The sequence below is a fragment of the Nyctereutes procyonoides genome, unplaced genomic scaffold (genome assembly GCF_905146905.1).
Source record: "Nyctereutes procyonoides isolate TBG_1078 unplaced genomic scaffold, NYPRO_anot_genome, whole genome shotgun sequence".
In the NCBI taxonomy this organism is placed as follows: domain Eukaryota; kingdom Metazoa; phylum Chordata; class Mammalia; order Carnivora; family Canidae; genus Nyctereutes; species Nyctereutes procyonoides.
The window spans coordinates 29,046,749-29,070,119 of NW_026575024.1; the positions used below are offsets into that span (position 1 = coordinate 29,046,749).

A 23,371-nucleotide genomic window follows, 5' to 3' on the forward strand; every position below is an offset into this window, starting at 1 on the left:
CTGTGAGCATCTGTGCTTTGTCTTGGTTTATTCTGTGCATCTCTTAGCAAGATGTGTCCTAAGGTATCACCAAAGCCAAAGAGAGGTTAATTTTGGGTCTGGAAATGGTCAAAAAAAATTTTCCATATGAATTGATAGTAATTGCTTCTTTACTTTCTGCCACTTGGGCTTGTGAAAGATTTCATAGGGATGCTCTACTTATGTGTAGCAGGGAAAATCTATATTGAGCCACTGATGGAACCTATTTATTCCTTCTCCAAAGTAATGCAGTGCACACAGACTTGGCATTCGACCCAACTCCACTTGCATGTGTAGCCCAGGGACTAATTGGAATATCTTTTAAAGACATCCTCTTCAGGGCACCTGTGTGGCTCAGTCAGTTAAGCAGCTGCCTTTGGCTCAGGTCATGATCCCAGGGTCCTAGGATCGAGCCCCATATTGGGCTTTGCACTTAGTGAGAAGTCTCCTTCTCCTTCTGCACCACCTCCCCCCACCCCACCATACTCTTTCTGTCTCTCAAATAAATAAATTAAAAAAAATTCTTTTCAGATGAATTAAAATCAAACTGAGTTTCTAGCAAAGGAAGTAGGAGATTTAGGGCTTGGTCTGAGGAAAGGGAGAGAAAAATGCCCTTTCACTACATTATAGTGGCATTAAATTTACATAACACAGCTCTATCAAAAAGGCCAGCTGATGAGTGGTTTGAAACTCGAAAGGCATGAACCGTGTTAAGAGAGCCTAAGATATTGGGGTGGCCTGGGACATGGGCAACAAAATGCGCTGCCCAGGGACTCAAACAATCCTGTATAGAATCAGTAGGGACAGGTGGAAGGAAATCCTCTGAGCAGACGGTAAAGAAAACCTCACCAGTGTCAATTAAGAAATCCACTTCCCCATCCTCTATTTTAGGTTTAATGGTAGGCTCTGGGGTACGGCTGAGGTTCAACTGGAGGGGAAATCGTCCCTCTTGAGGAGAAAAATGAACTTTCTGAGGTTGATAATGGGATTTAGGGAAATTGCTTCTTAAACTTCCCTTTTTCTTAAGTCCAACACAATTTTTCTTTTAATGTTCTAGGTTCTTGCACCATCTGCAATTGTCTGGAGGCATATAGGGAATGGGATTTGCATGCTCTCAGTGTTACACTTTTGCCTTTCTAAAGATGCAGGTTGCAAAAGCAAGAACCATTGCTTTATATATTTTTTTTGTTTTAATTAATTAATTAATTAATTTACTTTAGGAGAGAGAGTGTGTCTGCATGAGTGAGGGGGAAGGGCAGAGGGAGAAGGAGAAGTAGATTCCCTGCTCAGCAGGGAGCCCCACTTGGGGCTCCATCCCAGGACCATGGGATCATAACCTGAGCCAAAGGCAGACATTTAAGCAACTGAGCCACCCGGGCACCCTAAAGTCCCTTTTTTTTTTTTAAGATTTTATTTTTAAATCATCTCTCACTCAACTTGGGCTCAGATTTGCAACACCAAGATCAAGAGTCACATGCTCTACCGACTGAGCCAGCCAGGCACCCCTGACATATTTTTCCCCCTTGAGAGCTGGCACAGCTGGGCAAAGAGGAGATCTTGAAGTGCCAGCCTCTTCCACCTCTAGATGATGGAGACCAGAGAGAGTGTCCTCACTGGTCATAAAATTAAGCTCTCAGAACACAGAACAAGATGAAAGGAAAAACCTCACCCAGTTTTTTTTTATATGCACATTAACAGCTTTAGCTAAGTCCTGGGTTTCCCCCCCGAACCACACTGACACCTCAGAGGCATGTGCTGTGGGGTGAAGGGACTGTGTGTTGTTTTACAGAGTACCTCGTTGCACCGAAGTTTTTCTGAGGTTAGCAGGTGACCTTGTGTCCTCCAACCCATTCTGTGACTCACTTGTCCTAACAAGGGAGTCTCTGGGTTAGGTTGCAAGCACTCTAACAGCTCTTAAGTGCTCCACCTATGCCCACCAATTCTGTGACTTTGGCTTCCAAGACATCCCTTAGCGACAGCCTTTACCTCGTGTGCCCATTGACCTGCAGCAAGTTTCTTTAAATAGACGCTGGTCTGGAGAGAACTGTGAGCTCCCCAAGGCCATGAGGCTGCTCCAGCAGCAGACTTATGGGACCTAGGCCAGAGTTTGCATCCTATGGTTTTCCTTCTTATGACAAATGACATGGAAGACACGGGAAGAGAAAAGCAGTGTACTCTCTTTGAGAGGAAATGGATCAGTAAAACCAAATTTACCTGTCACTACACCCAAGGAACTACTTCCACAAATATTTCTTTTTCCTGCTAATCTCAATTTAGAGAGAGAAAAAGGACGCTCCCCACCCAACTTTGGCTCCATCAGACAGTGCAGACAGAGATTCTGGGCTGCTGACATGGTAAGAATTCTTATTTCTACTGGCTGTTTGTCCTCAGATCTCTCCTCTGCAGCATCTCTGACCAGTGAGGCCAACTACTCAGGAGGAAAAATCTTCCTCTGCCCCTCGAGGTTCTTCTGGCTGGCCTATGAATTAAATTGATATGAGACAGATGAACAAGAGAAAATCAAATTTAATTACATACATGCAGAGAACCCACATAAATGTGAGAGATACCAAAGACAGGCAAAATGAGGTATCTGTGTTGTTCTAGACTAAGGACTCAGGGGCCTGGGGCTTCAGAGGGAAGGAAAGTAATGTAAAGGAAGAATGGGAAGGTAAAGATTTGGTGAGCAGATCATTCCTGGGCCATCCCGGAACAATGGGACAAAGGGAGGACTTGGATCAGACTAGCCTTGTTGGGCTTCTCCCTGTCCACCAAACCTAGTTCATGTCATACTGCCATTATGTATGGTGATAGCTCCCTAACTGGAGCAGGTCCTCTATTAAAAAAAAAAAAAAGAAAGAAAGAAAGAAACATTTTAGGCAGATGGGGAAGCAGGGAGGTGAAAGTTTCTTTCTGAGACTCGTGGGCCTTGATTATTTTCAGTTCAAAATGATCCCCATCCAAAGTAGCACATCTTAGGTCGACTCATTCTAGAAGGAGTGCCCAGGGTCCAGTTCTTCTCAGCTCCCAGCCAACAGCAACAACAGTAGTAATAACAAACAAACTCCTCTTGGGACGCCTGGGTGGTTCAGCGGTTGAACATCTGCCTTTGGCCCAGGGCATGATCCCAGAGTCCCAGGTTCGAGTCCCACATCTGGCTCCCTGAAAGGAACCTGCTTCCCCCTCTGCCTGCGTCTCTGTCTCTCATGAATAAATAAATAAAATCTTAAAAAAAAAAAAAAACAACTCCTCTTGATGCCACACTCGAGAGTGTACAGAACACTTTTGCACCCATTCAATCAAAACAACGCACTCAGTTCTCGGGGTTTCCGCAGGAAAGGAGGGCTTTGCTCAGAGTCACAGCCAGTGCCATGGCAGGGGCTAAGACTCACACCTCCTAACTGGGGTCCAACACTCCATGCCACATACCCCTCTGCCTTCCGCTCTCTTCTTGGTCATCTTCCAGAGCCAAGAGGGGATCACATTCTGCTTGGCATAGGTGCGGTGCCACCTTACTTGGAGCCACCAGAGAACTCAGTCTTTCCCACCTCACTTGGCCAGCCAACTTCCTTGAAGAGGCTCTGGAATCACTCACATATGGGTGTGAATCTCCAGCTTGCAGAGGCTCGAGTTAACCCATTTCTCCCCGCTGCAAGATAGCAATAATAGTACTGATGTCATGGGATTGCTATAAAGATTTAAAAAAAGGTAATAGATGTGAAGTGTTTGACCTGCCCATGGTGAGTACTAAATTGATGATAGTTAATATTTCCGTGTTTATGGTGATTGATTGATTCACTTATTCAAAAATACGTGTGCTCCTGCCGTCAGCAGGCCCTCCGCCTGGCTCTGAGAAGATGCGAATCCTACGCAGCCTATATTCTCAAGAGCTCAGTCTAGGGATGGGGGCAGACCTGAGCAGATGGACCAGTGCAGTGAGATGCATCCTGCAATCAGGGTCCCCAAGTGGGCCAGGGGCAAAATGCGGCGGGAGCCCAGAGGATGGAGGGAGAACTGTCTGCCGCCTGTCTCTTCCATCTCACCTTTCTCGAGGCCTTCTTCCCCCCTTCTCTCTAGACCCGATCTTGTCATCCTGGTGCTAGGTCTTCATTCCCTCTCCACCCCTGGGGGAGGCCTCAAGCACTCTCTACTCCTTTGTGACTCCTCGGAGCCTTAGGATGTTTTAAAACTCCTTTGTCCATCACGGGAAAGCTCAGTACTTGTAAATTTCCACACTAGGGCTTTTAAAAAAAAATGTAAATGACAAACCAGCCAGCACAAAATGTAGATTGTCAGGGTCATCCCCCTCTCCCCACCCTTCTTTTCAAAATGTCCTGGAGCCTGGCCCAGAGAGAGACCGAGACTGATCCCCTCTTTTGCAGAGACTGCGGGGCAGAACTGGGATGAAACTGCATCACCATGGCTGGTTCTGCGGCTGTCCCTGCTGTCTCTTTGGAAAGAACAGTCTCCCCTCAGTCTGGATTTACACCATTACAGTACAGTCCACATCCCTGTACCACCTCATTTGACTGTTCCCACCACTTAGGGGGCAGAGAAGGGTAGACACGATCACCCCCTATCGCAGACAGGGCTTCCAGGGCTGTGAGGTCCAGTGATGACCAGGGCCCTGTCAGCATCAGAACCTACTACTGCTTCATGCCTCATGCCCCAAACCAAGTGCTCTTTCTACAGCACAGCAACCTGAACAAGCTGGCTGTGATGAGCATCTCCTACCTCTCATGCCAGCAGAAAACACCAACATCACATACACTGAGAAAGGACCAAGCTGTTTTCTATTTCTTGGTTCTGTAGGCCCATTCCCTTGACCTCCCAAAGGACTTCTGAGCACCAGCTGTAGACGAGATACTTCGAGAAAAGCATGACATCATTTCCTAAACTCTACAATCCAGGAAGTTCGTCTTAGAAGGAAAAAAAATCATAAAAGCGAACTCCTGGCATTTCTTATCTCCCTTCTTCTGCCCAAGCTGGTCTTGCACAAGCAGGATGACCTTCCATTGGGTGACAAATATGTAGTAAGGGAAACGTTTACAAGCACTACAGGAATGACCTGGTGCCTCGCCCACTTCATTAGAATTCTAATTAGGTGTGTAGGAGAGGCTGCTATAAATGGTAAGGACATCCCCAGCCGGCTCCCCACACCTTCCATCCGTCTGTCTGTGCCATTCCCAGAGAAGAGGCAGAGGAAGGCCAACATGACGGGTGAGTGCATGGCATCTTCCCTACAGGTCCTCGCTGGAAGCCCGTGCTTCTCCTGGGCCAGCCCAACGGGCCAGTGTTCAACCCCCGACGGTTGCCATGGGGGCTCTGAAGGCTAGATCTTAGTACCGTGGGATGGTATTCTCCGGCGCCTCTTTCTCACTGGCTGCCTCACCCCTCCAGCATGATGCCGGGGGTAGAACATGTTTGGAATGTAGTCCTGAGTGATGGGCACAGTATTCCACTCAGCTGGACGTCCTGTCCCTTAGATGGACAAGTCTCGCCTTTTCTAGCCCAGTGAGACCCGCCTCTCTTATTTCTCAGTGCGCTTGTTCCAGCTGTCAGTAAACATAGGCAAAGAAAAGCACATCGCAGAGCTACAAGGGAGAGGGAGAGTGACAGCCTGTAAGTTGATTTAAAAAAAAAAAACTCATTAGCACAGCTGGAATGCTCCTAAGTAAACCACACATCCGGAAGCACCGCAGGCTCTTTGAAAAGCGACTTGATGAGCTGAAACCTCCGTGGCAGAAAGAGCAGGTGTGCCGCAAGAGGGTCCCTTCTAGCAGCACCAGGGGAGGACCGGTGGGAAAGAGCTCTAAGGAGCACAGGTTCTTGAGCTCTGCAGTCACTGCTGAGGGTTTGGGTTCTCATTAGCCAGTGCCCCTGCCAGGCAGCGTGCTAATTATTGCGTGTCAGGGGTGCTCAGCCTCGTGGGTTGACAGTGACGCCAAACCCAAACAAGGCATGAGTCAAACCTGTAAAAATGGTGAATGGTAGTTAGGACCTCAGGAAGGTCTGCCAGAGAAATCCTTCAGCCTGATGCAAAAGGCAAATGCTGGTTACCTTGGTAATCCCAAAGCCCAGGACAGGGTGGCTGCAAGCACGAAACCCTCCCTTGTCCTCTGTATCCTCCTGGGAACATGCATTCACACTGGGTTGCTAAGAAGAACTCTGGACCTTATAGACTCTAGCATGAGGAGATAAGTGTCCTCTAGGCCATCCCCCTCCCTCCAGGTGGGAAGGGCAGCGGCCGAAGGGGGACAGTCTTCCTGGGGCCACACAGCCCAAACTTGGTCCCAGCAGTGGCCTTTCTGCTCTGTCCTGTTATCAGAGCTGAGCTCAGAGATGAGCATATGTGACATCTGGGACGCAGGAAAACAGTACAGACCTTGGTTGCTTGGCTGAGCTCTCTTCCCCACTGCTCTGTGTTCCTTGGCATCACCAAGCTTCAAGCTCCCGTTTGCAAGATGAAAGGCCTGCAGTAGACAGGCTCAGGCTCCTTCTGGTACTGGCCGCCCTGGCCATGAGAGGAAACCAGGATCAGGGAGCACGGGTCCTGGCACATGCTCACCCCAGTGGCGAGTGCATGGCATCACTCTGCAGGCCTGCAGGGACCCCAGCATAGCCTGCCCGTGGTGAGACCACGCCACTTCAGCAGGCCCGTGTTTCAGGGCCTGTGACTCATGGAGACACTGAGCTTTCAAAGTTCAGTATCTAAATTAACCAGAGCCATCCTAAGGTCACAACAGAATGTAGACAGTAGCCAGTTGAGGGAAAAAAATCCGTTTTTAAAAAGGCAGGGTGAGTACCTTCATTCCCTTCGATTTGTGGCATTGTCACACAGGTGGTTCCTAGCTTAGCATCAGCCAAGCCAGGTAGTGCTCAGCAAATGTTTCTGGAATGAATGGCTTTACTTGTGGGACACCTAGGGAATAGAGCCATGGCAGGTGCGGGTGCGGGTGGGGGACACAGATACATGAGCTGTAGTATATGCCCTCAGTGAGCTTGCACTCACTGCCTGACACTGCTTGGAAACACCAGTTCCTAGGCAAGTGACCCACAAGGTGGACGGCCATGAGATTGCTTAGCAAATCCAAACCCAGCGCTGTGGGGCGCCGAGAGGAGGAGGGGATTAAGTGCAACCAGGGTTTAGGATAGGGGAGGCCCCGGGAAGCAGATGGCATTTGGTCACAGACGATGAGTTAGGCATGGTCAGGAGCCTTGTGGGGTGAGGAGTGTTTGGGGCACAGGAAACAGGAAAATAAATGGGGATGAGTCGGCAGGTATAACCCAGGGAACAAGCAGGGTCCCATGTGTGCTGGTTTGAAAGGACTCTGTGTCCCGCTCCTGACTTAAGGTTCTAACTGGAATCAGCAAGGGCTTGGTTATTCTTCTCCTACTGGAGGGAGCTGCCCGGGGGGTGGTGGGGATGACGATGGCAGAGGAAGGCCTGGCTGGCAATGCTCTGCACAAAGTGGTGCAGCGTCCTAGGGCCCTCTGTGAGGGGGGAAAGCCTTGTTCCCCACCCCCAAACATTCCCCAAAGCCCCTTGGGGGGTCTGAGTCAGAGACAGAACCCCCAAAGTCTAAACCTGCAGGAGGCCAGGACTAATTCTCCGTCCTCCGTGGGGCGGTGAGCTTTTCTTGCCACCTGCTTCATGGGGCAGTGTGCTCACCTTCCTCAGCCTCATTCCCGATCTGCAGAGGACCTGTGCCATTTTGGGCTGTAGATCTGCCACAGAAAATTTTTCCTTGGAGCTGGGACACCAGTGGCTCTCTCTGCCCCTGAAGCAGGGGTCTGCCTCCTTCTGTAAACTCAGAGAGTCCAGGGCTCTCCTGGAACAGGGGGTACTAGCTTCTGTCTCAGCCCCCTGGACCAGAGCGACACCGAGGCTACCTCTGCAGGCAGATCACTCCTTGGGCTCAGGGGCTCAGGGCTATACCCTCTTAGCACCTGTAAGAGGATGAGCTGCCCCTTCTCTGCCTGAGGACCCCACCTACCCCCCAGCTTCCTGTCACCCAGTGGCTGCAACCACCTGCAGGGAGGGCCACCCAGGATTCCACTTTTGCCACCCAAGGATTCCACCTACAGAGATAGGACAGCCTCGGGGTGACAAGTGCATGTCAGACGTGTCCTGGGTTGCATCTCAGCTCTGTCCCTACTAGCTGAGTGACTTTGGGCAGGCTACTTAACCCTGTGTCTCAGTTTTCTCATCTCTAAGACGGAGTGCTTTTAGGGGAGCCTGGGTGGGTCCAGTTGGTTAAGCATCCAACTCTTGATTTCAGCTCAGGTCATGATCTCAGGGTTGTGAGATGGAGACCCCCATCAGGCTCCACACTCAGTGAAGTGGGGAGTCTGCTTGAAGATTCTCTCCCTCCTTCTGCCTCTGCTCCTTCCCCTATTCATGCTGTTTTTCTCTCTCTCTCTCTCTCTCTCTCTCTCTCAAATAAATAAATAAATCTAAAATAAAGTAAAATAACACATGGCATTTTAGTGTCCACTTCATAGGAGCTCAGGCCACATAGCTTATTATCACTTGGGAACTTATTTCCTGAGCCTGTTTTCTCCTTGTCTTGGAGTCTGAAGAAAAACCCCCCCTATGAGATAAAGAGCATTTTGTTTTTCTATTGAGGAGGATTTCCAAGGACCCTCTCCCCCTCCAGCCTCCTCATCAGCCTCTGGAGTCCCCAGTTCTCATCTGTATGTGGGCTATCTGTATTCACCTCCCATGATTTCTCCATCTGTGTCCACCCTGTTGGGCTGGGCTGCACAGATGGGGCAGTTGATCCCCCTCAAGGCTCCCCTGCCACTGGGGTGAGAGCTCAAATAGGAAATCCTTTTCCCCATCGCTGGGGAGTGGAGGGAACAAGGCTCCAGGGGTTCTAGCAGGAACTGAGGGATGGGTTCAGAAGGCTCTGCCTTCCTTGCTCTTAGCTTAGTTCTTCTTTTGTGATGAGGAGCTGTGATCTCCCCACCCCCCCCCCACTCCATGCCCTAGAATGGCCACGTGGCTCAGGTGAGACAGGTGGCAGCAGAGCGTGCTGCTGATGAGCGTAAAATGGTAACCAGGCCCAAGGGAGGGACCCTCAGTACACCCTGCATATTAGAATCATGGAGGGGGGTTAAAACAACAACCCCCTAGTGCTGACCCTAACCCTGAGATTCTAATTGAATCTTTCTAGGAAGGGGGCCCCGGCCCAATCTAACACTCTCTAGACAATACTTATGTGCAGCCAGGGTGGAGAACCACTGGTTTAGGGACTTCTAACAGCTCCTTTTGGAAACGAGGGGGCTGAGGAGTCCTTCTTCCTTCCTCTCTCCCTGACCTCATATTGTCAAGGTAGGGAGTAAGCTAGGGGTGGCCCTTTCTCCTCAACAGCTTCCTGGACCCGTGCCCAAGTCATTGACACCACAGTCACCTGGATGGGCTGTAGGCTGGCAGCTTGGAGGCATGTGTGGTCAGGCAAAACTGGCTTCCAGTCTGGGCTGGGGCCAGGCTCTCTGTCTGAGTATGTGCTATTTGGCCAGTGACGTCACCAACTGGACTTTCAAATCTCTCATCTGTGACAGGGGAATAACAACATCATGGGAGTTTTGTTACTATTGAAGGACATAATGTCAATAAGATACACGGTGCCTGGTGTGTCCGAGGTCCCCAATGGCAGTCCATAAAAAAGCTCAAACTCTCCTTTATCTTATGTCACTATTGGCATAACATGTCGGATCCCAAGGGACTTGTCCCCTTCCCTGCCCCCACCTCTGGGGGCCCAGGTGTTAGTGATGGGATCCCGATAATTACCCTACAAGAGAGGATGTTGGGGCCTCACTTTCCCCTTCTATAGAAGGAGAAAGCACCACCCAGAGATGTGGCGAGCTTGCCCAAGACCCCAGGACCCTTCAGACCACCAGTGCAGGGTGCATTCCACATGACCTCAGGGGGCCTCGCCAGCCCCTTGCTCAGCTGGCCAGTGGAACCCCATCTTCCCCACCACCTGCGTGCCAAGAAACTGTACTTCCCGTGCTGCATGGGGATCGAACATGTCTGAACACGGGTGAAGGACAAAAGGAAATGAATGACCCGGGCTCAAGAGAGCTGAGAGCTGAGAGGAAAGCCCTGTGTGCCTGGGGCCAGTGGGGGGCTGGCCAGGAGCTGGGGTGTTCCGGGCGTCCAGAGGGGAGTGGCAGGAGAGGGTAGGAATTGGGAATGGCTCACAGCCCCTCAGTGAGTGACCAGGCTTCCAGACCTGGTTTCTGGGCCACGCTCTGCTTCTAAACTACTTCGTAATCCTTTTGGGGGTTCAGTGCTCTTCCTGTAATATGAGAATATTGGATTACATCACTGCTTTTCAAGCTATCAGCTGTCACTCATTAGAAGATTATAAAATCAGTTTATAATCACATTGTCGATTGTGACCAGCAATCAAAAAAAAAAAAAGAGGAGAGAAAATATCAGTACATTGTAAATAGTAAAGGTTAGTATTTTGTGAAACTTTATATCTGTTATAGACTCATGTATTTAAACACTCTGATTTCTTAATGTGGTCTCTAAAAAAATACTTGAAGACACTTGACTGGATGGTTTTTAGTTCAACAATCAGCCCTAATTAGCTCTAGAAATCTGTAAGATACAAATCTTTGCCTAGAGAGGGGACTTGGGGAATAGGGTCTGGACAGGTGGGGAAGACCCAGCCACTGGAGTATTAGTTATGTCATGCTGGACCACGTGCCAGCAACTGTATGGTGTGGTCTGGCTGGGAATGGGAAGCGGAGAACCCCAGGCATACACCTGGCAATCCCTGTCTGCTGCTATCCTGTCTATGGCAGATGATTCAGGTATAGAGCCAGGCTGATAAAGATTGAGACAGCTGACTAGTATCACAGTCCAGAATCTGTTCTGCGCTTCTCATGTTATCTCTGCCAAAGATGGACCACAGAGTGGGAGTTATGTTTTAGGTATATGTGATTAGGTTTGGTTATGAACGACGGTGAACTCCCAAATAGGAATGGCTTAGAGAAACAAAACAGAAGTTTACTTCTTCCTTAAACAGTGGGTTGAGATGTGGGCCATTCTGGGAGAGTGAGGCAGCTGCACAGTGCCCAGGGGCCCGACCCCAACCAGGCTCCCACTCTGCCATTCCCAGGGCATGGGCCTGCACATCTATCCACATCACACCCACACTCTGGGCAGCAGGATGGAAGAAGAGGGAGGTAAGCAAATTAAGGGCATTTGCCAACCATTTTTAAAAAGAGATTTTTCTCAAAAGAATTGAAAATAGGTATTCAAACAACGACTTGCAAAAGAACATTCCTAGCAATACTATTCACAAGAGCCAAAAGGTAGAAACAACCCAAATGCCCCTCAACTGATGAATGTGTAAACAAAATACAGTACCGCCATATCACAGAATATTTTGCAGCCGTAAGCAGGAATGAACTTCTGATAAATGCTACCTCATGGACAAACCTTGAAAACGTTATGCTAAGTGAAAGAAACCAACCCTGAAGGCCACATAGCTGTGTGATTCCTCCTATATGAAATGTCCAGGTTAGGCAAATCTGTGGGAACAGAAAACAGGTTCATAGTTGCCAGGGGGAATGAGGAATGATTGTTAATAGGGGTGATGAGCAGATCTGAAACCAGACCATGGTGATGGTTTCACAACATAGTGAATGTACTACAGGCCACTGAATTGTACACTTTAAAAAGGCTACACTGGGAAATTTTATGTTCTGTGACTTTTAGCTCAATTAAAAAAAAAAAAGAGGTTTCCTGGCAGCTTTATAACTTCTGCCTACAGGTCATTGGCCAGAACTCATTCACGTGACACCCCCTCCCCTTCCCCTCCCCTGCTGCAGGGGAGACCGGGAAATGTAATGCCCAGTTATATGGGGGATTTTATTACCAAGAAAGAAGGGGAGAGGGATCCCTGGGTGGCTCAGCGATTTAGCGCCTGCCTTCAGCCCAGGGCGTGATCCTGGAGTCCTGGGATCGAGTCTCGCATCAGGTTCCCTACATAGAGCCTGCGTCTCCCTCTGCCTGTATTTCTGCCTCTCTCTGTGTCTCTCATGAATAAATAAATAAATAAAATCTTCAAAAAAAAAGAAAAAAAGAAGGGGTGAAGGAATATAGGGGTAGACACTTAGAATAGTCTCTGCCACACTGGGACTGCTGGAGCCACTGATATTCTCAGGAAATAGAATTGGAGAAATTGCCCCAAGCCTGCCACCGGAGTTAAGCAGTAACTCCAGGAGGTGGCATGGAAATGAGAGAACCCTGGGATGAGAGTCCAGAGATGTCCTGCTGTGGGAAAGCCACATTCCAGGCCTCCATGAGCTCACATCCAGAGTGTGAGTGTGAGTGTATGATCTGTCTCCAAAGTTTCTTTCCCTCTGATGTTTTTTACGAGTATATGTTCATGAGTCAATTGGAAGTCATGCAACTCTCCCTTCCTCCCTCCCTTCCATCCAGACTGGGGCAAGATACAGCCCTGAGGTTGTAGTAAACTCAACCTTGTGGAGAACCTTACATAGTTGTGTCCCTACCTCACTCCCTGCCTGTCCCTTTCCTTCCCCTTCCCTTCTGGCAGAGGGGGCTGTGATGAGTGATATGTCAAGGGATGGAGGGTGGGGGAAAACAAAGGAAACTAGGAAATCCACGGACAGGATCATCAGATCCTTGATTAGGGGGCTGGTAGAGCCAATCCTAGGGTTCAGAGAAAGGACAGTGATTGAAGGTGGCAAGGAGAAAAGTTTCAGAAACCACACCAGAGGCTTTATGAGTATGCACCCAACCTGCCCATCCCACTCAGGGATGCAGGGGCAGGCTGCTCCCCTTTTATTCACCTCTCATGTAGAAGGAATGCCTTTTTGTTTTGTGGATTTTTTTTTTTTTGAACATGTTTCTCTTCCAGGTATTCACTCTTTCCTCTTGGTCAGAATGCAAATGCCAGTGGGAAAAACAATGCGTAATGAGGTCCACTCACCACGTGGGTAATTTCTGGGCTAAGATCTTGTAGGCCCCCCATTCCAGGCAGAGAACTGGGGATCACAGCAACAGGAGAGTGCCAGTAAAAACCTGACCCTGTCGGTTACTAGGTATACGACCTCAAATAAGACTTTGATCCCCCTGAGCGTCAGTTTCCAATTTGTAGAAGGATTCCACCCATGATGTATGCAAAGTGCTCTGTATATTGTTAATAGCAATTGACTTCCAGTAGACTGATGTCAAATGTAAGGCTTGCTTCTCCTCACCTTCCAGTTCAGAGAAGCCCTGTGTGTCTCACAGATGTCCTAATGGGGAGCTTGGCTCCTTCATGCTGGGGCTCACGCTTCGTGTCAGGAAATGCAGAAATGACTGTCACAGTCACTCTGAGCGAGGTCTTGCCTCCCGGGGCATGCACAGTGCTCCTCATCTCCTTTCAGTGTCTCTGTAGTCAATGCACCTGGAGCTCAGCCTTTTCTTCATCATCTTCTCTATGAACAAACCATTGGTTTCTGGAGTGAAAGGGAGAAGGCCCTATTCTGGACTCAGCAAATAGTGCATAACCCTTGGTGGAGTAAAGAAGGATGTTTGGGCCTGTTGGAGGGGAGGCAGATGCCAGCTACAGACACGAACCCCTCTTTCCCTCCCCCTGAGCTTTGCAGAAGACTATACACTTTCTACTCTCAAAAAGTTCATGATCTAAAGTAGTGAGCTTCATCTGGGGGAGAAAGGTATGCTTCCTTTTGGGTTTAGGAGGAGGGTGAGGAATCTCTGGAGACTCATAAGATCTGAGGCTACATGTTCCTTAGAGCTCTTCTTTCTAAAACAAGACAGTGTAAAGCTCTACCAAATCACAACTGTCAGGGATGCACGGAAGGTAGTAAACAAGCTGTCAAGAGGCAGGGGTTCAAAAACATGGGAACATTGCCCTAGAAAGACCAAGGAACTAACAAGTTAGCTCTGTACAAGCCCTAAAGAGCTCAATGTTTGCCCAGTTTTGTGGGAGTATAAAGAAGGTCTAAGATCTGGGCTGTCACCATTCAATATTTATGTACAGGAACATTCATCTCCTTTCTGCTCTTCCTCTGCTCTTACCTTTATTCAATAGATACTTATGGATTGCAGGAATGTTTTCATTTCCCTGAGTTTGTGCCAAAGCTTATCACTTTATTCTTTCAATACTTACCTGTTGAATGAATGAATGAATGAATGGACAGATGTAAATGAATGAATCTTTCATGCCCTGAGCTGGTGGCAAGATCACTTCCTGAACCCCCTCTCTCCACTCACATTCTTTGGCTCACTACCCCAGACAGTCTGCATTTCACTTGATAGAGTATCTATGAGGAGCTTCTGCCCATTTCCCCAGCTAATTGGGTGGGAGCCCGTGGCCCCAGGCCTGCCCTGGAGCCCCACTCCCTCCCACCTCAACTTTCTCTTGTGTGCAGAGCCTCCACACTAGCCAAACAACACATCTGCTTGCCCTGCCTTGGGATTCTCTCCCTATCTTCTGGAATGCAGGCTATTCCCTTTGCATCAAAGAAAACTCTCTTCAAGACCTGGCATTTTCAGTGAAGCTTTTCCTAATCCTTACAATTGAAAGTGATTCTTTTCTGCCTGCATCTCCAGGACACCTTTTATGGAGAGACAGTGGACTTACCCCATTATATCATTCATTTCCACTTGCGCTTGTCTTACCCATGGCTGAAACTCTTTGAGGGTTAAAACCCCTTTTCATACATTTTTACACTTCCAACATCGCACCTAATGTAGTGTCCTACAAATAATAGATACTTTATGTATGTTTACTGGATGAATGCGCCACACTCAACTTTCCCTATGGGCTAAATTTTGAGCTGCAGTCATGATGATCATTGCATGATGAGACTTTATTTGTTCACTTATTCCTTCATCCATTTGTCTATCTACCTGTCCTAACACTATCAAGTGATGTGCTTAGGCATAAGAATATGAAGATCAAGAAGGCCCATTCTGATGGTGAGAGACAGATACACATTAAAAAAAAAAAAGTTGTGTCTGGCACTGGGACGTGTCACCACACTCTCATCATATAGCCAGAAACCAGTTTGGTTTGCAGAGGAATGAGTGATAAAAATCTCTTATGCAACTTTGAGGAATACAATTTCTCAGGTTTGTCTAGGCTACCCTCTTTATACATCATGGCATCTGTCATAAATCCTTCTCAATTTAACTCCACAACCACATAAGAAGAAGGTTGGGTGGAGGTTCGAAGTGTTTAACCTCTGGGTCTTATCCAGAAATCTCATGGGGCTTTGACTGGTTCCCATATTCCACTCTTGCTAGTGAGCATTTGAAAGCCCCCTCCAGGCCAGTGATCACCCAATCTCTAGGCCTAGAAATGCTCCTCAGAGTCATGCTATCCTCCCTAGCCAGCAGCAGAGGCCCAGCTGACATCCAGGTATTGCACATCTAGAGAAAGTAAGGAATACACTACACTAGTACGCATTTGCTGGATGTTGCAGTGGTAAAAAACAAAACAAAACAAAACAAACAAAACATGTGGTATCTGGGAAGGTACAAAGAGAAAAGCAAGCAAGTCAAACTGGGATGATGGGATTTGAGAGACATAACCTCCTCCCAGTTCTGTCCGAGCCCCTCTCCCCCCACCAAAGCAATGATGCTAAAGCGACAAAATGTGGTTACACAGAACTGATCGCATGGTTCTCCTGGCTGGTTGGGTGAAAGTACCCTGAGCACATGGCCTGTTCCTTAAGGGCTGAATGACAGTTGACCAAGTAGAAGGGAAGATATTCTCAGCTCCTTGAGTAGTGTGTGCAGAGGTTCAGCTGCCTGAAAGGACAGCATGAGGAGGAATAGGTTATGAAGTGCTTGCTATGCTGTCAAGGTCTTTGAATTTTAATGTGATTCTTCCTAGAAGTTTGGCTCTTTCCCAACTAGCGCCACCCAAAAGCTGTCCTTTAGGTAACTTACACCTTTCCCTAAGCCACCATCCCTTGCCTTCCAGGACCTCAGTTCCCCTCTTCTGTCTTACAGCTTTAGAACCCCAGAGTATCAACTGGCAGGCGACCTCCAACCGGCGTGCACATCACACAGACAGGTTCTCCAGCCAGGAGCTCATCTTGCGGAGAGGCCAATCCTTCAATTTCTCATTGAGCTTGAACCGAAGTCTTGGCACTGGAGAAAGTCTGGGTTTCGTAGTCTCCACAGGTACCTGCTCATCCTTCACACACACACACACACACACACACACACACACACACACACACACACACCTGAGCAGCCCTGGGGCTGTGCATTCCTGGGAGTGGTGGTGTGACACTGGGGTCACTAGGCTCTGGGCTCTAACCCAGCTCTGCCATTGACTTGGTGTGACTTTGGGCAAGTTTCTGCATGTCTTTGAGCCTGAGAGTCCAACTTTTCAAACCAGAGAGATTTGGCCTACCTGGCCTCTCTGGTTGTGTCAGTGGTGTCCAGTGTTATTATTGGTACCTCAGTGGATGATGTCCTCACAAAACACCCCTGTGGTTGTATTGAGATCTGGTCTCTCCCCACAGTATGGCCAGTACACCTTGGTTTTCATTGTCCTCTGTCTTCTTTTATAGGACCTCAACCCTCAGAGTCAGCCAGGACAAAGGCTGTGTTTCCACTTTCCAATAGGACAAGTCGTGGTGGCTGGAGTGCAGAGCTTGTGTCCAACAAGGACAATATTCTGACCATCTCCATCTCCAGTCCTGTCAATGCACCTGTAGGATGGTACACACTGAGCACTCAGATCTCCTCCCAGGGCAAAGACTTCATTCTGAAACTTGGGATGTTCATTCTGCTCTTTAACCCCTGGTTGCAAGGTAGGCACGTAACCCACACTCCCAGCCATCAGCTAAGCAATACCAATGGAAAGAAGCTGGGGGAATGATTTTTACAGGCTCAAGTTCTATTAGGGGAGGTTTGTGGGCTATGGAAATAGAAGCCAGGAGGAGGCTAGGAGGAGACAAAGGTGAAACGGCTCCATCACTGGGCTCCTCCAGAAGCCATAGATCTGAGTCCCAGTTCTGCTACCTAACCAGCTCTGTAAGTCTTGGCAGTCAATCTATCTTTCTGAGCTTCAAATTCCTTACCATTAAATGGATACCCTGCTATTTCCTCTGCAGCTATTGCAGGGACCTCATGAGCTTTTACAAAGTGCATAATATGGTATAACTATAAGAGACAATGACCACAGTGTAATTCTACAGCATGGAGATGGCTTCCTGCCTGAAGGAGCAAGTGTCTCATTCCTGGAGTCTCATTTTCAGACCCTCAGGTCACCCCAGCTTCTCTTTCAAGTTCATAGTTCCCACAATATGAGGCTTCATTCCTTAGTGGAGATTGGTAGAAGGGCTGCAAGTATGGTTTGTTCCAGCCACAAGGTGAGTACTTAGGAATGGAAGAAGGACTGATCTCTGAAGTCCTCTGTAAGAGTCTCATTTTCAGACCCTCAGGTCACCCCAGCTTCTCTTTCAAGTTCATAGTTCCCACAATATGAGGCTTCATTCCTTAGTGGAGATTGGTAGAAGGGCTGCAAGTATGGTTTGTTCCAGCCACAAGGCGAGTACTTAGGAATGGAAGAAGGACTGATCTTTGAAGTCCTCTGTAAGATTTTAGTTTGTTACATCTGATTTTTGTATTGAACAGAGGATGGTGTTTTTATGAGTAACCATGTGGAAAGAGAGGAGTACGTTCTGGAAGATGCCGGCATCATCTATGTGGGGAGTACAAATCGAATCGGCATGGTTGGCTGGAACTTCGGACAGGTAAAAGGGTCATAAGGAGGCTGGGCATACTGTTCCTATTACCCACGAAGCTCTGTGCCTGGCCCTGCAGAGAGGTGGAAGTTCCCAACTCTGTCTATTTGCCTGCCCTTCTGTTCATTCATTTACTCATTCAGAAGACATTTACTGACCACCTACTATGTACCAGGCCCCAGCTGCACACTTTTGCACACGGAAGAGAGATAAGACACATTTTCTGTCATTGAGAAGGTCGTGATCTAGTGTACAAAACAAATATATCATTAAATCGATACAATGAGGTTTTCTTGGTGCCATGATACACAGATGAGGATAAGGCCTAGATGAGACACTTGGGCAATAATGTACTTTCTGTTACTCATTCCATCTAAGAATGTGACAGAACTTCCTGGAAGGAAGTTTGGCCTCTCAAAGCCTTAGCCTTTTGTCCTTCGTTACTCTGACCACCCCATCTGAGTCCACAGAGCTCTCAGGTGTGCTTAGCCTAGAACATATTAGGGGACCCCCTCCACCTTTTCTTCTCAGCATATAGTCAACTAGAGCAAGGCAGCTGTATATTTTATATGTTGGAGGTTTTGGGCCAAATTTCACTGGAAGGAAGAAAAAAGAAAAAAAAGTGTAAGGGCATAGGGTGTACCTCGGGGTAGAAAGGAGGCTAATTTTAATGGCATGGTCTGGAATCAGAAACCTGAAGGAGGCAAAGGAGTTAGATAGGTGTCTTGGGGAAGCGCATTAGAGGCCGAAGGAACAGCACATGCAAAGACCCTAAGGCAAGAGGAAGCATGGCCTTCTCCATTTGAGAAGTGGTAACTAAAAACAAGCCTTATTTTGAGAAAATGGCCTCAAAATCTTCATTTAGTGAGATATTATATCTGCATAATTAGTTTCCCAGAAGTCGAAATAATGTGCTCAAGATTGTAGAGCCAGCTGGAAACTTTGAGATGAGCTTGGCCTGCTCCCCTGTTATACAGATGGAGAAATCGAGGCCCAGGCAGGCTAAGTGATTTGTTCCCAATTTGCCCTGACAGTGAGGGAGTCTGGTTCACTTTAGGGACTTTGGCACAGGGCTCTGTGCATAGCCAGGGCTTCTGGCTGAGTTTGCGGGTTCAAGGCTGGGTGAGGCGGCTGCTCCTTGGGAGCTCTCTGTCCTGGAAGCCACAGGGTGAAAGGACCCAAGTCATGCCTGTGGTTCTCACCAGCATAGCTCCTGTACCCTTAATTAGCCAACACTCCTTGTCATTTCTTTCATCATCATCTATGGTGTCTTTTGGAACAGTTTGAAGAAGGCATTCTGAACATTTGCCTCTCGATCCTGGATCACAGCCTGAATTTCCGCCGTGACCCTGCTACGGATGTGGCCCGCAGAAATGACCCCAAATATGTTGGCCGAGTGCTCAGTGCCATGGTGAGTGATAGGAATACCATCATAACTGTTTGTTACCATCGATCAAACTCAACAATGGGTTAGGTCTGTGTTTCTTTACTATATCATCTCATTGAAGCCTCACAAAATATAGTCGGTGGCCATTACCACCCTGCTCTGCACACAAGGACTATGAGACTTCTCTAAATTAAAGGACTTGCCTCAGACACATGGTGAGTGAATGGCAGAGGCGGCACTGGCCCCAGGTCTGGCCTGGCTCCAAGGCCCTGGCCCCTGTATTTTGAGGCCTTTCTTGGATGATAAGGGAACTTGCCCTTTTGGTGTCTACTAGGCTAGGAGGAGACAAAGGTGAAACTGCTCCATCACTGGGCTTCTCAAGAAAAGGGTAAGTTCCCAAGTAAGCCTGAGGTATTAACCTCCTCTGCTTTGCTCCATCCCCTCCTCAGCAGAGCACTCACATGTCAGACTGGGCAGGCAGTGAGCTGACCCACTCAGTATCTAGATGGGAAACCCGCAGAGCTGAAGTGACTGGCTCACAGCCCATGGCCAATGAGTCAAACCAGAACAAGTCCTCAAACGGCCTGCCCAGGGCCTCTTGCATCCACTCAGTCCTTCCACATGGGACCTGCCCCCTCCCTGAACACACACACACACACACACACACACACACACACACACACACACACTAGATCCTGGAGGAATCTATCTCCTGGTACTCAATGCACTGACAAGGCCCCCATCACAAAGTGTCCAAACATGGTATCAACCTGCTTAAAAGTTATGAATTACAAAGCTGAAAGTCAAGGAGTTCTTGAACTTGAATCCTCTCAAACCAATGGCCTGGAAGCGTCTAACTTTTTTGTTGTTAATGGCCGAGGCATTTCTCTGTCTCTTTACTTTGAGGTTGGAGCCTGAGTTAACGAGTTAGTTATGTTGTTAGACATTGGAGCAATCCTCTGTTTTCCGAAAAAGTGCAGGCTGAGTCGGAGCTTGTGGGGAAAGGAGGCGGGAGGCCCAGAGGATGTGGAGCCACTGAGGCAGGGGCAGGAACCAAGGAGGGAAGGCCTGGGCTGAATCTTGCCAGTGGAGTGGCCTGGGAGCAGCAGGATGGTGCTGAGGCTGAGGTTAAGGGAGGCTGAGCATCGTAGGCCCAGGAGAGGGTGGGGGAGGCCAGCCGGCTCCAGCAGCTGCTGACTCACTCTGACCTTGGGCACAAAGCAGGTTATGGTAGCACCAAGTTCCTTAGCTGCTCCTCCCCACCGTTCTCTCCAGGCCTCTTGGTCGGGCTGGGCCTGCAGCTAATTATGGTCTGTACGGGGCTTTGAAATGCTCAGCTTTCAGCCAGAGATGACCTTGCTGATTACCATTTCAGTGGCTGGAGCCTGTGTGACTCAGAGATGGGATGGGCCACAGAATGTTCCATCATGGAGAAGGCCTGTCTTGCCTGATTTTGCGATGAGAGCCCAGACTTTGCTGGAAGTGGGGGGAGGGGCTGTGGAAGGTGGCTCCACCCTTGTGGGGCAAGGACTCTTCTGTGTCCAGGCTCTGTTCTCCTTAGTCTCGGCCCTTGCAGAGCCCACAGAGAGGGAGCAGGGCTCACAGCCTCTCACTGGACAGTTGGGATAAGTGCTGGCCGAAGTTTCATGAACTCTGAACACTTGGCTCCTAGAGGCTCATTTGTTTCTAACTCTCCTAGTAAGGGAAGGAAGGTGAAGAACAAAAGGCCCAGAGAGGGGAACTGACCTGCCCACAGTCACCCAGTTGACAAGTGACAAAGCTGGGCTTATACCCTGGTTTCTCTTTTCTTTCTCTTGTAAACTTTTTTTTTAAAGATTTATTTATTTATTTATGATAGACATAGAGAGAGAGAGAGAGAGAGAGAGGCAGAGACACAGGAGGGAGAAGCAGGCTCCATCCGAGAGCCCGACGTGGGACTCGATCCCGGGACTCCAGGATCACGCCCTGGGCCAAAGGCAGGCGCCAAACTACTGAGCCACCCAGGGATCCCCATCTCTTGTAAACTTTTTATTGTGGAAAAGCTCAGACCTTCACAAAAATAGAGGAAACAGTACAACGAACTCCCAGGTTACCCACCATCAGCTTTTGTGGTCACCTCCTTGAGGCCAGTCTGGTTTCAGCTCTGACCCCCTCCTTTACAGATTATTTGATAAATCCCAGACATTAAATCACTTCATCTATAAATATTACAATATGTGTCTCTAAAATACAATGGAACTCAAGTCTCTTGATTCCTAATCTGGTGCTCTGTTCACACTGCATCCTGCTTGTACTACTTATAAGAGAATCAGATCTTCAGTTGAATGAATGAGTGAGTGAATGAATGAATGAAAAGCAGTATTCCATCTTTAAATGTTCCAAGAAGTTAGCAGCTAAAGTTCTAAAGGCACCTTTTTAGACCAGTACACCAAAACTGAGTTTCAAAATACAGACTCCCAAGTCAGACATGAATGACAGCCCATACGTGCTGGCAGGAAGTTATCTGCACGTTGCCTGTCTGACCCTGCAGTGCCACTGACAAGCCGTGAATTCTCAGGTTGCCATGTGAGCCTGCTCGTGGGATTGATAGATGGGTTAGGGGCAATTGATCATGGCCTGTTAAGCAAAACACTTTTAAATTAATACACTGTTTAATACCCCTAGAAGATCATTATTACAATTATCATTCCCAAGTCACCCAGAAAGACACAGAAAATTCTCTTGACATCTTCATGGTTTCCTTCCACATGTCCCCACCTTGTCCCCCTCTATGCTGATTCATCTGGGGCTCCCCCTGCCCAGGTCAACGGCAATGATGACAACGGTGTGATCTCAGGAAATTGGAGTGGCAACTACACAGGTGGCCGGGACCCACGGAACTGGAATGGCAGTGTGGAGATCCTCAAGGAGTGGAAAAAATCTGGCTTCAGGCCAGTGCGCTTTGGCCAGTGCTGGGTCTTTGCTGGAACCCTCAACACAGGTACTCGGGGTTGGTGGACAACAGTGAGGGACCCCAAGGTGCCATTTCCATCGCAGCCTGGGTCCTTATGCTGCCCCTTGACTTGCAGTGCTGAGGTCTTTTGGGATTCCCTCCCGGGTGGTCACCAACTTCAACTCAGCTCATGACACAGACCGAAACCTCAGCGTGGATGTGTACTACGACCCCTATGGGAGGCCCATGGACAAAGGCAGTGATAGCGTCTGGTGAGTAACTGACTTTCTGAGCACCAAACCGGAGCAGCTTCTTAGTCCACCTCCCAACCCCCACCCCCAACCCCCGACAGGTCCTGGGACCAGACTCCAAACAGGAGCTGAGAGACAAGTGATAAGTCAGCACAAGCTTTAGAATGGGAATGTTGGCCATGCTTATTAGACTTCTAGTACGATCCAAAACCACTCTTTCCAGGGCTCTGTAAAGACTGGAAGTCCAGTGTCTTGCCTTAGGGTGAAGGGTCTGATACCAGTGAAAGATAGTGGCTCACGGGCTCTGCACAACTGCCCTGAATTTATAGGGTCCACTAGACCCTAAGCTACTTAAGAATATAAATGATGACACTCTTGATTTTCCAGTAACAAATATAAATTTATCTTATATCAGGCAACCCATATGACTTACGGTTTGCTTAAAGAAAGGCAACACATTTTCTCTTATGCATGTGTACCTTTTATGTACTTTGATTGATAGAACAAAAAGTCAATTTATTCTGGATTCCTACTGAAAAAAAAAGAAGCTTTGTGTGTATTTGAACATATATATTTCTAACCATCAACATGCCATGTGCACATGTATGTATCTACACATAAGTATGTAATATGTAATAGGTGGCAACTGGAAGTCAGTTGTATAAAACTTATAGACATATATCTATAACTTCATATAGCAGTATAAAAATGCATAAAATAAATATTATTACAGCTATCTGAGATCATACTAAATGCCAGTTTATTACCACGTGGTAACTGAAAATGGTTACGTCTATACCCACATGTATTACATAGATATCTATGTGCCTATATATGCAAAGAACTACATGCATATGTCAACAATCTACTGTTTTGTTTTGTTTTTTTAACAATCTACTGGTTTTAATCCATTTCAAAGACTATCCCTCCACCAAACACACAATCACTCACACACATATAGGGCTAGATAACCTGATAGCGGATGCCATCTTATTTCCGGATGTCCAATTTTGAGATAGT

General features: G+C 48.0%; 1 protein-coding gene across 1 annotated transcript in view; it reads left to right on the forward strand.

The window, feature by feature from the left end:
• Nucleotides 1-5,169: 5,169 nt before the first annotated feature.
• The window catches only part of TGM3 (transglutaminase 3), a 40,269-nt gene continuing 22,067 nt past the window's right edge, over nucleotides 5,170-23,371 (forward strand). Inside the window, exons 1-7 of the mRNA XM_055301897.1 lie at nucleotides 5,170-5,238; nucleotides 16,034-16,207; nucleotides 16,603-16,845; nucleotides 17,672-17,790; nucleotides 19,064-19,192; nucleotides 21,971-22,148; nucleotides 22,237-22,372. Coding sequence (XP_055157872.1) covers nucleotides 5,232-5,238; nucleotides 16,034-16,207; nucleotides 16,603-16,845; nucleotides 17,672-17,790; nucleotides 19,064-19,192; nucleotides 21,971-22,148; nucleotides 22,237-22,372 — 986 coding nt within the window. The 5' untranslated portion in view covers nucleotides 5,170-5,231. The remainder of the gene's footprint in view (nucleotides 5,239-16,033; nucleotides 16,208-16,602; nucleotides 16,846-17,671; nucleotides 17,791-19,063; nucleotides 19,193-21,970; nucleotides 22,149-22,236; nucleotides 22,373-23,371) is intronic.